General features: G+C 41.3%; 1 protein-coding gene across 7 annotated transcripts in view; it reads left to right on the top strand.

The window, feature by feature from the left end:
• The first annotated feature begins 2,517 nt into the window (after nt 1-2,517).
• Nucleotides 2,518-16,625, top strand: part of RBBP6 (RB binding protein 6, ubiquitin ligase) — a 31,924-nt gene continuing 17,816 nt past the window's right edge. For 3 of the 7 annotated variants that reach the window (XM_075767867.1, XM_075767864.1, XM_075767866.1), the window contains exons 1-3: nt 2,605-3,276; nt 10,985-11,084; nt 13,741-13,777. In XM_075767867.1, coding sequence (XP_075623982.1) covers nt 3,111-3,276; nt 10,985-11,084; nt 13,741-13,777 — 303 coding nt within the window. In that variant the 5' untranslated portion in view covers nt 2,605-3,110. Of the gene's footprint in view, nt 3,277-10,984; nt 11,085-13,047; nt 13,087-13,740; nt 13,778-16,625 lie in introns of all 7 variants that reach the window. The other 4 variants (XM_075767861.1, XM_075767865.1, XM_075767863.1 and 1 more) reach the window with 4 other exon arrangements.

Here is a 16,625-nt window from a genome sequence, read left to right as displayed (position 1 = left end):
CATCCTTTATCCTGCTTTGGTCCAAATGAGCAGCGTTAGCTCCAACCAACGATATGAGCTGCATATCATCACCAGGTCAGGCCATTTTGGCTGAAACGCTTGAGGGAGCAACCAAGCAGGTTCTGCTGGGCTCTTGGGGGGCATTAACCGTGGGCAGGGCAGGGCAGGGCTGGGCAGCGCTGTGGAGAGCCGGGAGGTGTAAAGCCATCGGCCACCACAGATATATTATCTCCGGGCTATGCGAGCAGACCCTCAGGCTGGGCTTCATCAGCCTTTGCTTTCATTTTAGGACACCTAATCCCAGATCAAAAGGGCTGGGACGACACAGTGCACTGTACTGACCTGGCACAAACGCTGCTGATTGATACAAATTTGTTCTGAAGTTTGTTGAAGAGGTAAGTTGGTCCCAGCAGACCTCACCCAGACCAGGTACCATCTGCCTTCCAGCCGCCAGCAAAAGGCAAAGGGCAGCACAAACGCAGCGTGGTGTGTGACGTCTGAGCCAACCTGGTACGGCTGTGCCCACGTCTGACGCAGGAGGAATCGATACGGCAGGTGATCCACGGTACACAGACCTGGTACTGATGGGGAAGCTGGTTTAAAAAACGGTAATCTGGGTATGCTGATGTTCTCGAATTATTGAAAACTAAGCTAAAGACAAACTACTCCCCCTCTCTAATGGGGACAAATTGTTTTACACAGAACCTGTGTAGTTTGGAGACCTTATATACCTGAGAGTCCCCTTGTTCATGCAGATCCTTTTTCCCCTGGAGTGCATGAAATCCCTAAATGGTTCCTGTAGGGTTCAGACACCAGAAGTTTCCGAGCCTAAAATTTTTGATGAGAAGTGTTTTTTCCAAGCCTGTTAGTCTTCACTATCTTTACTTTAAAAATGTACTTGCCTTTGGATTGATTTGTTTGAGATAGCGCTGCGCCAGCTGATACTCAAAAGGTTTTCTCTGTAAAGACTTATGGCCAGAGGATTAGAAAATAAACATTTTTAAAGTGAAAGATTCTGCTCTGTAAGTTTGAAACTGTTTACTGATAAATGGGTTGGACATACAACCAGTACATGAAACAGTTTGGGGGTTAATCATGATATTAATAAAAATATTAAATATACAAGAAAGTGAGTAATATTAATTGCATAATTTAATTTTCTGTGGTAGATTAGTGGGCACGTAACTGGTAAAAGAAAAATGAGGATTCATAGAGAAATGTGCACAGTATAAATTACTTGATCTTGTAAAAAACTTGGGCCCCTGGAAAGAAAGTGAAGCGTGCATCATACATTTGTGGAAAAAAACAAATAGCTCCTTTACTAAAAAGCAATAATCTGCATAATGAAACATTAATAGATATTTTAAGTTGCAGTCATTGCCTGCATAATGAAAACTATAAGATGATAATGATTTTTCTGTCCTCATGCGGTTTATTTTGCTGTTTACGCACAGCATTTAATTTCCTTATTCCTGCTCCTTGAGTTGTTCCCTGTTCTAATTAATTTCTTTCTCATTTCTAGTCCAACCATCCTTCCCTTTGAAAAAGAGAACATATCCAGTCCGTTTGAAATCTGCTCTTATTTTTTTTATCAGTCACCATTGTCAGACATGTCTGTGATATAGGGGTGATGCTCGACTGCATGTCAGTAGCATAACTGCGTTGTAAATTCAGGCTTCTGTGGTTTTGTGGGACATTTTGAGAAGCGGACACAAAGATTTAACAGCAGTATTTTCTTCTGGCATTTTTGTCCTCTGCACCCCGTTCACGAGTGCTCCCAAGATCTGTCCTGCGCCGCTGGGTCCTTCTCCCGGCCCGGGTGCTGTTCGCTCTGAGGGACGGTGGCGTGTGCGGCGCGGGGGATCACCCCTCCGATGGGGTGACTGGCAGTGGGGGGCTTTGCCAAACCGCTGCTTTGGTGTGGCAGAAATGGAAACCTAATGACCTGCTGCGTCATTTGTCCACCGAGGTAGGAAATAAGGGAAACGCTGCTGTTGTTTCCCACGGACGAGGCAGGAGGCCGAAGCCCCTCGAAGCCCACGCGGTGCCAGGAGGGATGTCCGCTCCCTTCGCTGGCCCCGAGGTGCGGGCAGCTGAGCGCCACTCCGCAAAGCCCGCTGCGTCTCCCCCAGGCTGGCGGCTGACAGGAGCGGACCCGGGCCCTGACAGGACATGGGGCGGTGGCGGGCCCAGCGCTGTTGGGAGAGCCACCGCGGCCCAGGGGCTGACGGGACGCGACGCTGGGAAATGGAGGCCCCGGGCGGTGACAGGAGGGACAGCACGAGCCCATGGGGGTGGCAGGACACGGGGCAGTGACCGGCCCGGGCGGTGGCGGGAGGGACAGCACAGACCCGGGCCGTGACAGGACACCGGGCGGTGAGAGGCCGGGGGGGGGGGTTGCCAGGACACCGTGCGCACGGCACGGACGCGGGCGGTAACGGCTGCCCCGCAGGGGGCGTTCGGCGTTAGGACGAAGAGGGCGGCGCGCCGCGCTCACGTGACGCGGGCCTTGTGTCGTACTGCGCTGGGTCACGTGAGTCGCGGGGGGGTGGTGTGCGGTGTGCCGTTGCGCCTGCGCGGTGAGGCGCTCGCGGCGGCCCGTGCGGTTGGCGGCCGGGAAACCCCTCGGCGGAACGCTGAGGCAGGGGCGCCCGAGTCGCCATAGCGAGCGGTCGGGCCTGGGAGCGCTGCGTGCGAGAGAGGGAGCGGAGGCCGAGCCGGGGCCGCGGGGGGCCTCTCCCCGTCCTTCGCCCGCTCGCCCGGGTTGCGAGGAGGAGCCTGGGCGGGCGCCGCCGCCCATCTAGATCGCTGAGGGCCGCGGGCCGGAGTCGTTGCGGGGGCGGGGGCCGGGGCCTCGCAGCGCTGCCGCGATGGAGCGCTGAGGCCTCCGCCAGCCGAGTCTGCCTGAGGCCGCGGGGCCTGGCCATGGCGGAGCGCCGCGGCCTCTGAGCGCCGCCGGCCCGCTCGAGCTCAGCCCGCGCTGCTTGCCCCGGCCCCCTCGGTCGGTGGGCCCTTCCCCGCGCCGCCGCGGGCCCTAACCGGCGCGGAGGCCGCGACGCCGTCTGCCGCGGTAGACGCCATCGCGGAGCAGGCACCGCCTGGCCCCGACCATGTCGTGCGTCCACTACAAGTTCTCCTCCAAGCTGAACTATGATACGGTCACCTTCGACGGCCTCCACATCTCTCTGTGCGACCTCAAGCGCCAGATCATGGGCCGCGAGAAGCTGAAGGCGGCCGACTGCGACCTGCAGATCACCAATGCCCAGACCAAAGAAGGTGCGTGGGGGGCGGCGGGCGCGGGGCCTCGGGGACCGCCCGGCTGGCGGCGTCGCAGACCGCTCCGCCGCGGCCTGCTCTTTGTGGCTCGTTCCCACGTAGCGTGAGTCAGCCCGGGGCCCATCCCGCCGGCGTGCGGGGGGACCGGGAGGGCAAGCGACGCCGGGGATTAAGCGGGGTGGGAAGCGATAAGGCGATTCGGCCGCGATCGGTATCTGTGACTTACGTTGGGGGCCTCGCAGAGCTGGTTCTTTTGGAGTTGCTGCTCTCACAGCTGCTTTCAGGTCTGTGTTTTAGACGCGGAGCTAGGCGTAGAAGAATACGTGGTTGATGTGCGACATACAGTGCTTACAAAAGTTTTGGGTTTACTGGAATTCTACGTAAAATTATAAGGAAACGTGGGAGGCTATCTTATAATAACAAACTTGCCAGATTTCTGTGAAATCTGATGGAGAAAGCTGAAAGTGATGGAAATAAAACAGATGGCTAATTCGAAGGGGAAAAAAAGTGGGTTTGGTGACTGAATTTTGTCTTCAACTTCTTTTATCTCACTTCATTGGAAAACTGGTTTTGTGCTCATTAGGGAAATTGCTCGCTAGCAATATTTTGGATCAAGACTGTGACTTATGCAGACCCTTTAAAGCCATCTTACACAGGAGTGCTCTTTATCGAAATTATACGTGGGAATTTCTTCTCAATGTAACCTATTTTCTACACAAAAGATGTTATCTTTCAGATGCTGTTGAGCATTATTTCATCATTCATTTCTAACTTTTTTTTTTTTCCTGGTACTACGTGTTAACTGTATCAGGGCAATACTGAAGTTTTATGGCAGAACGTTTATGGTGAATATCTGTAAGAAATGTTCTTGGACAAGTCATAAATTCTTTGAAGTTAATAAATGGTGCTTGATTCGCAGAGATAACAACAGTTTCGTATTACTTAGTGTGGTATTTCAGTTTGGTAATCTGCCTTCTTGATAAGTTTGAATGTGATTAAAGACTTTGGCATGTGACTTTTCAGAAATAAAAATAATTTTGAAGTGTTTTCATTCTTTAAACATCAAATCTTTTAATTTTTTTTTTCCTGTGGTTCTGTGACACTCTTACAATAGTATTTTCTTTAAAATGTGTACTAGTGTGGTTTTTTTCTCTTTCTGTTTCATGTATTAAAATTTCAACAGAATGATATGTACATTGTGGTAACTGTAACTTCAGCCCTAGCCTTTCAAGTGATTGGACCTAAAGCTCGCTGTTTATCTACAGGTATTTATTTCAGGAGGATGTCTGTGAAGAGGCTTAATGGCACAATGTTAGGGGTCTTAGGGATGGATGTCATTGGTTTGTAGAGATACACTTCAGAAGTTTTGAATTTTTCTAGTAGTATTGAATAAAATTGTCAGAAGCTTTTGAAAAATGTTTAATTTGCTTCAAGGGCTTTGCTGCAGAAGGATCTCTGAATTTTGTCTTCAGTTGCTAATGTACTTTTAGCTTCACAAATGCTAGCAGGCTGAATGGCCAACTGGCTGGCGTCACTACTGTAATAGTTGGGTCTGTGTAAAACAGACCCTTAAAACCAGAACGTTGGATGGTGATGTAGCCCACTTATTATCATCATCAGAAAAAGAATGTTATGAAGTAGACCAAACACATGGATTTTGTTGTAGCAGGTGAGGAACAGAAAGCAGTTTTTAGAAGAAAAAATTATGCTCATAAATATGTTGCCCCATAAAGCATTACTCTAATATACGTAATACTACTTCTACAAAGTGTGTTGCTTTGTTTTCACACGTAATCAGGATGCAGTGAAGAAAAAGTATCTGCTTCATTAGGTTGTTAAATGTGGTGTTGTCTAAAGGTGAAGTTAGGAGGAACATCTTTCATACTTTAAAGAGCATTGCTCTTGTTTAACAGGGACAAAATCCTCCTCTAGGTAGGTTGTGTTGCACTCTGACCTTTGTAAAATGAGTATAAAATGTTAAACTTGTTATATTAGTGCCACAGATGCTTATTGAAATTTTTCCACATGAAAATGCAAAAATCTCCCAGTGGTTTTCAGAGCAAAGCTAGGGAATACGTTTCAGTGCAGTATGTATGTATGCCAAATTTTTTACTTACATGCATAACTGAATTTCAGTTTTCATGAATCAGATGTAGATGTTTAAACTCACCTTCAGAAGATAAAGGAAAAAAACTAGACTGTGATATTCTGCCTAAATGGGATATTTGGAATTCTTATATGTGGACTTAAAGTATTGGTTTAGCAATTTTGGAATGATGCATTTGAACTTGCCTCCTCTTAATTTAATCTGAATTTCTTGACCTGTCTTTTATAATGTTCTCACAATATTGTGGAAGAACTGCAAACTCCAGAACTGAGGTTTCTAAGTGCCCTTTCCTGCCCTGTAGTGTTTTGACTCAAAACACTTGGAGAATGTGCTGTTCGGCTTATCAGGCAAAGTACAAAGAAATATAAAACCAAAAATGTGACTCTGAACTAGTCTTAGATTAATAGTTTTAAGGAAGAATATTGCTCTTACAAGACTGTCTCTTGAACTCAGAACTTGCTTGAGTTAGTGCTGCAGCATGCACTTGACAGTTTTAGTAATGCCATGATGTGATGTCCTCAAAACAAACTGCTAACTCTGAATGAAATCACTTGGCCTCACAGCTGATGTTTGTCTACTGGAATGTCTTCAACACTGCAAATTTAGCATTTTAGAGGAGACATTTAAGCAACTTTTAAACCTTGCCCTTCACTATGCCACTTTGTGTTGCAGTGCTGGTATGGGCGTTAATTCTTGGGCTGCTGTGCAGCATTATTACGTGGAGCATTCAGAAAGGATATGGCATTCCCTGTTTCCCTGGTTGAGTTGAGGGTAAGCAATGTACTCATTCAAAAAAGCATGATTACAGTAGAGCTCATGCAGCACCTGTCTCAGAGTTGGCTGCTTTGACTTGGTCACCAGCAGGTTTGGGACCTCTTGGGGATGTGCTGTCAGCTAGGTTAGTGTCCCTTGGCCAGGCACTCAGTTGGTTTCACTACTGTGTTGTCTCCAGGATTGCTTTTGCTGTCCCAGTAGCACGCTGAAATGATAAGCAGTGCCAAGAAGACATTTAGGCATGAGGTGGTCTGTATAATCAGATTTATGATAGAAAGTATGTTAGATTTTATTGACTCATGCTTTCAAAGCAGTATAGGTGCTCTTTGGAAGCACAGTACTGTATAATGCACATGAAATTTCCATGAACTGTTTGGCCTACTGAACTAGCTAATTGAAGAAATGATGATACACCAGTCCTAGATGAGTGTTACGGTTTAAGCAGGCAGGCAGCTAAAACAACCACACAGCTGTCCGCTCAGTCCCCCCACAGTGGAATGAGGGAGACAATCTAAAAGAGAGAAAAAAAAAAAGTAAAACTTGTGGATTGAGATAAAAGTTTCATAGGACAGAAAAGGAAGAGAATAACAATAATGATAAAAGAATGTACAAAACAATTGATGCACAGCACAGTTGCTCATCAACTGAAGTTGATACTCATCTAGCTCTTGAGCCAACCTGCCTCCCAGCCCACCCCCCAGTTATATACTGGGCACGATGTCCTATGGTATGGAATATCCCTTTCGCCAGTTTGGGTCAGCTGTCCTGGCTGTGTCCCCTCCCAGCTTCTTGGGTGCCCCTGCGTTCTCATTGGCAGGCCGGTATGATAAGCTGAAAAGTCCTTGACTGCTTAGCAACAACTGAAAACATCAGTGTGTTATCAACATTGTTCTCATACTAAATCCAAAACACAGCACTGTACCAGCTACTAGAAAGAAAATTAACTCTATCTCAGCCAAAACAGGACGATGAGATCACTAATACTTCGGTGGAAACTGAAAATCTGGAAATAGTAGTCCAGTCTGTTAATCAGGATGTTTTGAGGTAGTGCCTGCTACACAGATGATTTGTTTGTTGCAAAGTGTGCAATTGGTGTTGATTAGAACAGAGTTTAAAAAAATCATGTAATGAGAAAGCATGTTTTTAAGTGCAAGGGAGAAAATGTGTTCTTGGGAGTTACCCTGTTTTCTGGTAGAGACAGTCTAGCATGTTAGTAGTAATTTTCATCTCTTACTCTGCAAATCCTTCCCCCGGTAGCGTAATAGCTGGTTAGCAAGGCATCTAAGCCTAGTAAAGTTTTTTCTTTGTAGTTTTGCATGTAGGCTTGCCTTCTGATGACTTTTGTTTTGATGAGCTTCTGTACTTTATCTGGGTGAAAATACTTCTAGATAGTGCTCAGAGGGATGCTTTTGCAATGCTGTCAGACTCAAAATGGTGGATTAAAGCAAGCCATAAAATAAGGTAGTAACTCTTTTCAGTCACTTGTTTATAGCATACATATGACACAAATTATTAAAACTAGCAAATTGTCAGAATTATAGATTAATTTAAACATGGGGGTTTTAAATTGTGCATTAAATGTAAAGCAGTGTAAACTTCAGGGCATAACTTGAGCCGTTTGTACTTTTCTGCAGGAAGAAGGTTGTGGACACTAATGCAATTGTTGATTTTAGATTTGTAAGTCAGTATGAGGCAGCAAAGTAGCTATTGTTTAACTTGTCTGCCTTCATTCATTCCTTGAAATACTTCTTTCCCTTAACTCTTTCAAGCATACTGTTTTCTTCTAGAATAAATAGCAAGTTTTACATGCTTATGTCTCTTCTGCTGTTGACTTTGATATAGCATCCCAATCTCCCTTGCTTTTGCAAGCTTTCTGAGTTAGTTGAATCCTTATTTTTAATCACAGGTCAGATTGACAAAAGCCCAGTAGCCACTTGCTACTACTGGCAGTAGAACAAGTTTTGTGCTATAAGGGAGTAGGAATCAACAATGTTGTTATCTCTAGCTTTGTTGAACATTTCTGTTGGAGCTCTGCTTGAACAAGTGTGAAAAGTAGCCTTGTTGAGCATGATGTCACTGCTCACTTTGCAGATGTTGAGTCACGTGGTGAGGCAGAGTGACACTGCTTTACAGGTCCTGGTAGTTGCCAAGTCTCTGCCAGGGGATGGTGCTGCCTGCAGGGAACAGGTTCCTGCTGGGAGATGTCAGCTTAGTCTAACAGCTCTCAGACTAAACTGGCATCTGTTACATTTAAATTGAGCAAACAAAAATTTCCAGACACTTCAGGCATGGTGCTCCAGCTTTAGTCCTCTTCTATTTAAAAAGAGAAGTTAACTTTTTAGTCTACATTGTGTGACTTCATGTTTAATAAAAGTTCATCACCAAAATGAATTCAGTTAGTTGAGGGGAAGGAAAAATAAATGTATTAAAGCCACCTAGTATCAAGTCCTTTCACAGAACTAATTCAGCAGTATACTCTGCTGTATGTAAACATTCTTCCACAAATTCTCCGAAGCAGTGACTAAGCTAGTGGGATACTTCAAGTACCAAATACGAATATGTGCTAAGCGTCCTGTACAAATAAAGCCTTAACTTCACCAACCTATCATCACTCTTCAGTTGATCCATTTAAATGTGTACCGATTGACTTTTAAGGTGAATTCATTTTTATATCAGTCTGTTATAGATGGCTGGAGCTCTCTTCACTGCGCACTTAACAAGCAGACTGGAAACGAGTGTATCTATATATGTGTGTGTGTGCAAGGACAGGCTATTCAGAAAGCAGATGTTAATGCTTCTCTTCTAATTATCAATGAATTGTCACAAAATACTAAAAGAGGACTTAACTTTTTGCATCATATGCCTGCTGTTCATGTTGAAATTGTCCTCCACAGGCTTGTATAATTTGTGAATAAATGCATTGGTTGCTGTCCTTGTATATACAATCTCTTTCTAGGAGAGGTCCTGCCCCTTGTAATCTTCTGCATAACTACCACAATCTTCAATTTGGCACAGGCGTAGCAAACTCCTGCCTTTTGGTGGAGCCACTGTTGCTGATCCTATATCTCTGAAATCTCAATCCAGTGGTTTGTGCTCTGGCCCAGAAAGAATACTCTGACTCTATTCAGCAGGTAGAAACAGCTGTATTGGGCTTCTAGAACTGCAGCTGGCATGGTCTCCCAGTTGTTTGTCTGGGTCTCAGTACTGCTTCCTCATCAGAAAGTCCCAGTGCAGGGGACAGGTGGCTGTGTAATGGTTAGATTTTCCTTTTGAGAAGAGCTTTAGGGCTTGGTTTCAGGATATCTGGCTTCTGTAAAAGCTTCTGTTTTCTTCATTAGTAGTCCTTTCTCTTACAGTTTTATACTACTGTGAAGTTCAGAGGAAGCTTATTGTTGTTTGGTGCCCTCAGGAGGGGAAGATCAGGAATTAGTTTCAGCTAAATGATTTCTCAGTTTTCTGAAGAAGCATTCTGTCATTTGGAAATAGAAGTAAAATTTTTATTTCATTGTTGAAATGATGTCTTCTGGTAGATATGGTTTGGTCTAAGAGAGGTTCCTGCCCATAGGAATAATATACTTAAAAATGGAGCATAAATTTTGAAATATTCATATTTTGTGTGTGATCACTAGGCAAAACCACCCTGACAGAGCTTGACTAGATACACAGCATCTTTGGTTTTCAGACCATTGTTCTGATTCAGTCTGCAAAGGTAAATGCTTTTAATATTTAAAACTGTAGGCAGATTACAGAGAATGGCTGTTGATAATGCTTTAAAATATTTAGTCATATCAAGCTTGTGTAAGTACAACATAAAAATGACTCTTGTGGAGAGATCTTTGCTTTTAAGCTTACTCAAAGTGTCTCAGGTGATTTTTTTGTTTGGGCCTTAAATAAAAAAGGTCAGAAGGCTTTCTTCAAAACACTAACATAGTGTAATCCAAGGCAAAGCATTGATAGCTTCAGGCGCACGCTGTTTTCTAAAGGCTTTTAAAGGCTGTCTTCGTAAGTAATTTCATTTGAGTCTCTCTGCTCTGCAAAAAAAATGAAAGAATTCATACCCCTTTGGTTAATTTGAACTGATGATTAGCTGAAGAGGGGAGATACCACTTTTGTTGAAGCCAATTCTGCCCTACTTGTGAAAGCAAGCTCAAAAAAACCCCCAAAACTACTGTGATCCAAATTCTAGCACTGCCAGTTTCGTTTCCATTTAAATGTGGAAGCACTGAGCAGCTGAGAAGTGTGGTTGATGACGGTTTAAGTGCCAAGAAATAGACAGAGATGACAGGCTGTCTTCTGTGTTCTGCCAGACATCAGGACTAGCAGCATAGGTGAATTGGGTTTAGTTAACAGCTAGGAAAGCAGTGGCAGAGAGTTTTCATGCTTTAGCTAAGTGGCTGTTTTGTTGCTGGGCAAGCTAGTCGGACTTCAGAATCTGGTTTATGCATGTGAGGCTTTGCTGTGGTTTGTTTCTTTCCAAAGATCTATTGGTTTTGTAGCCTAACAGAAGCAAAAGCAACTTAAGCTAGATCAGGAAAGAACCTTGTGCATTAGCAGACTTTCTTTTAGTGACCTTTGAGACCATTTTGCTGTTGGTATTCAAACTATTTTTAAAAAATGAAAAATATTTTGCTGCTTGTGTTTGATTATCGAACCTGAAGATTTCTTGAAATGTGCTGTTAGTGTGAGACAATAAAAGCACGATGTTACATATGAAATTTTGCTTTTGTATTTATAAAGGGATTCTCAGAAGTGCTATATAATTACATATATTAATATACATTCTTATGAACTGACTAATGTTTTTTTCTGTATTTATGTTGTTTTCAGAATACACAGACGATAATGCCCTTATTCCGAAGAACTCATCGGTAATTGTCAGAAGAATCCCCATTGGAGGAGTTAAAGCTACCAGCAAAACATATGTTATGTAAGTATCCATAAAGCCTTTTATTCTTTGAGGGGTTTCAGTGTGTTAACTTTTTTATTTATATTAGTTTACAGAGGCATTCAGATTGTGTCTTTCTTGTTAAAGGCGCTGTTAGGTTTTGTTGTAATGGGGTAGATTTTAATGTGTCTGTCCCAAAGTAAACTTACATTTTTAGGCCTGCTGGGACATGGAGTTCAAACTCCAACAGTGGTAAATTTTAAGATGATTCTATTGGGTTTGTTCTTGGGGTTGATTTTTGAGACCCAAGTTGTAGATCCTGTTTCCTCTGCATGGAGAGATTCCTTATTATATGTGCTTGCTTGTATTGCTTTTATAGTAAAGACAGATATGCATTGTAGTGTAAACTTGTGATTTCTTCCCATCTCAGAAGAGTCTGATTCTCAGTGACTTATTTCTTGCATTTGGAGGAGGGGGGGCAGGATATGGCAGGTATTCTTATGCCCCAAATCTGGGGATTTTGCATACTAGCTATAGAGGAAACACCAAGGGTTGCCAGTTGGCAAAGCATGCAAACAAGAAGTTTCGTAAGTGATTGCTGTTAGTTTCCTAAAGACAATGTCTGTTTCAGGCAAGAGAAAAAGAACCATATCCTTAAGTGTATTGCCTTGTGTGTGAGTACAATGAAGGAATAGTTAATCCTTTCCAAACTTGAAACTCAGCAAGCAGTTTAGCACATTACCAAATGTTACTAGTTATCTTTCTAAGTCTAGTTTTATCCTAAGCTGGTATCTGCCCTCCGGGCTTTAATTCTGTCTTCCTAAGGTTTATGGAGGACAGAGAATTGGATGTATTGATTAAAATTACAGATATTCAAATGCTACCCTGACTGCAGCATTATTGCTGTCACTTATGTATTCATACAGTCCAGTTTTATATCAGTTACATTAGCATTGTTTGAATGGTCATGTTTTCCAGCCTTCTTAAAGGTACGCCTCTCCACCACAATGAAGTAGATATTATTAGTTTGTCATTTTGTCATGTCTTTCTAATGTTGGTTCTCAATAAATATACTGATGAGTTACAGTGTGTCTCAAACATTACAGCAGCATCCTGGTACCCATGAAGCATGTGCAAGCAAAAAAACCCCTGAATTTATGTGGCTCTGCATGTAAATTTTGGGCATATTACTGTAGTTGTTGCAGTGTTTTCAGGCACTACCTAGTAATTCTGGATACCACAGCATTGTACTTACAAATATGGCTTTGTTTTGGGTGTTAATTTAAATATATATGCTTAATGCTGTCTTGTCAATACATCCTCTGTTTCTGGTTGGATGGCACCCTTTCCTGGTATTGTAATGCTGCCCTAAAATGAGAGGATAGATGCTGCTAGTGTCAAAGATAAATTAAATACCTGTATGTGGGAATAAGGAAAGAATGACACTGCTGTTCTAACGTTGAAAATTAACTAGGTAGATTAGCTTTCTATTCCTTCATCTGGAAACATTGCAGAAACAACTGGTAGAGTGGTTAATGTTTGGGAATTATGAATGTATGCTGTAATGGGGGAGAGGCCTTCAAAAATACGTTACTCGCCTTGTAGTATGTTCTTCGAGGTAAATGTATGAAGAAACCATGGTGTGGTAATCTAAAGTATTTCCTTGTACTTCCTCATCTTCAGGAGGTACGTGGCTGTAATTGCAAGCCTGGTGGTGTTCTAGCAGTGGCAGGAAGCATGAGCCTTTCTATGTGTACATAAATTCCACAGCAACCTTCGAATTGCCTCTGCTCATGGGACACTTGCGATGATGTATGAATTGTTTGTTAACTGTATCAATGGTTGCATGTCTGATTCATGATGAGTAGCATGCAGATACAGATCAATGAGTATGTGGAATCTCAGCAAGTTTTCAAATGTAATAAATATTTCCTAAAATACTGTAGCATTTTCAAGATTATCTTAAAGCAAATTCTGGCAATTAAGACCTTTTTTTTTGTCACAGGACTCCTAAATCGCACAAAATCCTAGAAACTGCTTTCAGGTGACATTTCTAATACTATTTTTAGTGAATATAGCATATGTAACACGTTTAGTATTTTGGCACTTTCATGGCTAAATATAGTAGATATCTGAACACAGTGCTTGGGCTTCCACAAAGAAACACTGTTCTAAACACTATGCTGCTGACATTTTTATGTTATTCCTTTGTCAGATGACTGGTTTTGTTTTTTTTTTTAAAGTAAACTTGCACTTCAAAGTGTCTAGACTATCAGTGTTCTCTCTAAGATTTAAGTACTGGATCTGGTACCTATGTGTAATACTAGGGATATACAGATTGGCTAAAGCTACCTTCATATTTTGTTAAGAACAAAAAACTGTAGTACAGACTTCATATTTTTTGATACTTACATAGCAGAGAAAAAGTATTTGAGGACTTCCTCTTGCACTGTTGTGTTCTATATTTGTAAGTTTTAGAGTAATTTGTGACAAAGTAGAAATGTGGTTTTGGGGGTATGTTTTAGTTGCATTGATGTACCAAAAGAGAACAGTTTATGTATACTACTAAATTTTCACATTTGCTAGACTATCAGAACATAATGTTTTGATGTTCAGGCTTTATAATTTGTTTTCACTGCTTTATATTGGGTACAAAGGTTTTATTTTAAATTCTAATCGCCTTTATTTCTTCTTCTAGAAGTCGAACTGAGCCAGTGAGTGGAACATCAAAAGCAGTATGTAAAAAACACAATCTCACACTTTTTTTCTACACACTGCACTTAATTCTAAACAATGTAGCCTTTTATTAATTTTCCAAACATTAACTTAATATATTTTTCAGTAAAACATAGTATATGTTGTAAATACAATGTATTTGATTCAGCATAGTAAAAATTGAGTAATGCCATCCTCTGCACAGTTCTAATGTGACTATTGGTATTTGTGCCTAGTAATGCATTGTATTTCATATTGAATATGCTAGAATATTTCCTGTATGACTTTGTGTTGTACAGATAATGTATGATCATTTTTAGATCATGTAGGTTCAAGGTTTGCACAATTGAACATGATGCCATGTTCTGCATCTGTCTGTCTATAGCTAGTAACATGTATGTTTGTATAGGTTGTTGTGTGCTTTTTGTTTCTTGCAATAAAAATTGTTTGGAGTGTATTTTTTGCCATTTTCACATTGTATCACTTAGGTTTTGGTTTTGAATAATTTTTTTGCCTACTGGTTTTTGAAAATGTTATCAAAAACCACTGAGAAACCATTATTGTTAAACTTGGTACTGTTTCCTACTTTTGACTTGGGGGTTCAAACAAATACCAAAACCAACATATCCCGTATGTTTTGAGGACAGAGCTGTGAGCTGAATAATTCCTTTTCATGTCCTTAAATACTTGGGTATTTGTTCTTAAAACTGTATAATTGAAGTGATATTGTTTGGGCCCCTCTGAGAACATAAATGTCTTTAATAGATTGCCATGCATTTAAATATTGTTGCTACACAAGTGGTATTCTAAAGGTCTGCATTCAATCTTTCCACTTTATTTGATGAAGCAGTTTAGTTTAATAGTTTGTCTGCAAATGAAAACATCTAATACAAATTTTGGCACAAGGTTAGAGCCTGGTGCATTTGTGGGTAAAATCCCTGTCATTTTTCTTAACTTCTGCTTGCAGTACATTTTTTGGATCTGGGTGACTTCAGGGTTGGATACTGCTTTAATTTCTCAAAGGTTAAGCCTTTCTTTAGTATACCACCACTTTGAATTTACATTTGGAAAAAGAGCAGCGTTTTTCTTCACGTTTGAAAATGCTTTCTGCTGCTACAATATGAATAAGTAACACACGGAAATAACTTGACTGGTAATGGTCTAGATCTTGACTTCATTTGCCACTTGGGTTGAATAATACGTGTAATTACACACTTCAAAATAGTCCTTATAGTATAAAATATACTATTGGTGGTTCTTATTTTTCATCTTTATTTTAAGTATAACTGCTTTTTCTTCACTAGAATGGTGTGAGGCATTACACTAACCCTGGATCATTGGATCTGATCACTTGATAAGCTGTTAGGATAAGTTTATCTAGAAATTAATGAACTCTGGGTCTGTGTTCTGTGAAGAATACAGCCTCTGATTCTTGTGGAATGGTATACAATCAACTTAAAATTGAAAACTTTTTGTGTGTAGGTCTAAAACCACTAAGTCTAAATCTGCATCCATAATTCTATTGCTGATTGATTTGAATTTCTTTTTTCGGCATGAATGCGTCTCATTATGAGTTTGAGTTAGTTAAACTGGCCCAGTGACCCTAGTAGTTAATGTAATGCATTTATGTAAACCACATTTATAGTATTTGATCTAATTCAGATGGGTTTTTATTTCTTGAAAACAGTTATTTTTATTTTTGTTTACTAGCATGTGTATAAACACAAATCACATGTTCATAAATAAAGTTAACATTCTTTTAGCCTCGTGTGTTCCCTGGCATGTCTGTATTACATTTCTAAGTAGCATCTTACCACAAGCTAACATAGATGTCTCAAAAAAAAAAAAAATCCTGGCATGGGAGGGAAGACTTAGTTAGAACTAATTAAACAAAAGGCAAAGCAAAAACCTTCCCCTCTTGTTTGCTCTGTCTACCCGATTTGGGTTGTGGGTAGCCATAGGGAGGGTGGAAGCCTTACATCTCTCTTCACAAGTTCTCTCTCTCACTGTAAAAGTACTGCAGCCTCAGGTGCTTCTAATGTTGGAGACATAATTAGCTTTATTCTTAAAGCTAACTCAGCTCTTGGTCTAAAGTGTGGGGGTTTTGTTTGTTGTTGTTGTGGTTTTTTAAATGTGTTTATGTATTTCAAAGCAGAACCTAGATCTTAGAATAGTAATAAATCACTGGAAAGCTTGCCGATTATTATTGAACAGTAAAGCAGCAAAATTAAAATGAGTTAAGATTTTCTTTAAAGGATGCACAAAAGCTTATACTTTGAATATTTCTTCATTGTCTTGCTCTTACGTTAGCTGTCATTGTACACTTGCAAATTGGTGCTGCTGTTTTACTGTTACTGTGGTCAAATCAAGGAAATGGATCATCTTTGCTTTAGTGTTAGTATTTCAGTAACTGCAAGGATCTCTAGTTAGTATTTGTCCTTAGAGGCTGCAGAAATGCAGAGTGTCATGCCCATTGTTTTAGCACACATGGTGATCTTTCCTGGCTGAATTCTTAGTTTAGCCAGGCTATAGGGTTTTAGGAAACCATTGTAATTTAAATGTAGCACTCCAGCAGTGAGATTAGCCTTTTCCTCCTATTTTTTGTCCTCCTTCCCATTTGCTTTGTTAGTTTCTGTTGAGTCCCTGCATGAAGTGGGAGTTAATACATTGACTGTCAGTTCTGGTTTGGGGGTTTTGGGATTTTTTGGGGGTTTTGTTGTTTGTATTTTTTTCAACTGCAGTATTAGGATTGTATACAAGTTTTATGGAGGTGCCATTTCTATGTGACCGATTGGAGGGACTGGCAGGAAATACTTCAGTAGAAATGTAAAGGAAAAAGAGACACAAGAATGCAGGATCTTTGGAAGA

This window comes from Balearica regulorum, chromosome 15, assembly GCF_011004875.1.
Source record: "Balearica regulorum gibbericeps isolate bBalReg1 chromosome 15, bBalReg1.pri, whole genome shotgun sequence".
Classification (NCBI taxonomy): domain Eukaryota; kingdom Metazoa; phylum Chordata; class Aves; order Gruiformes; family Gruidae; genus Balearica; species Balearica regulorum.
This window is presented reverse-complemented; position numbering and strand designations above follow the sequence as displayed.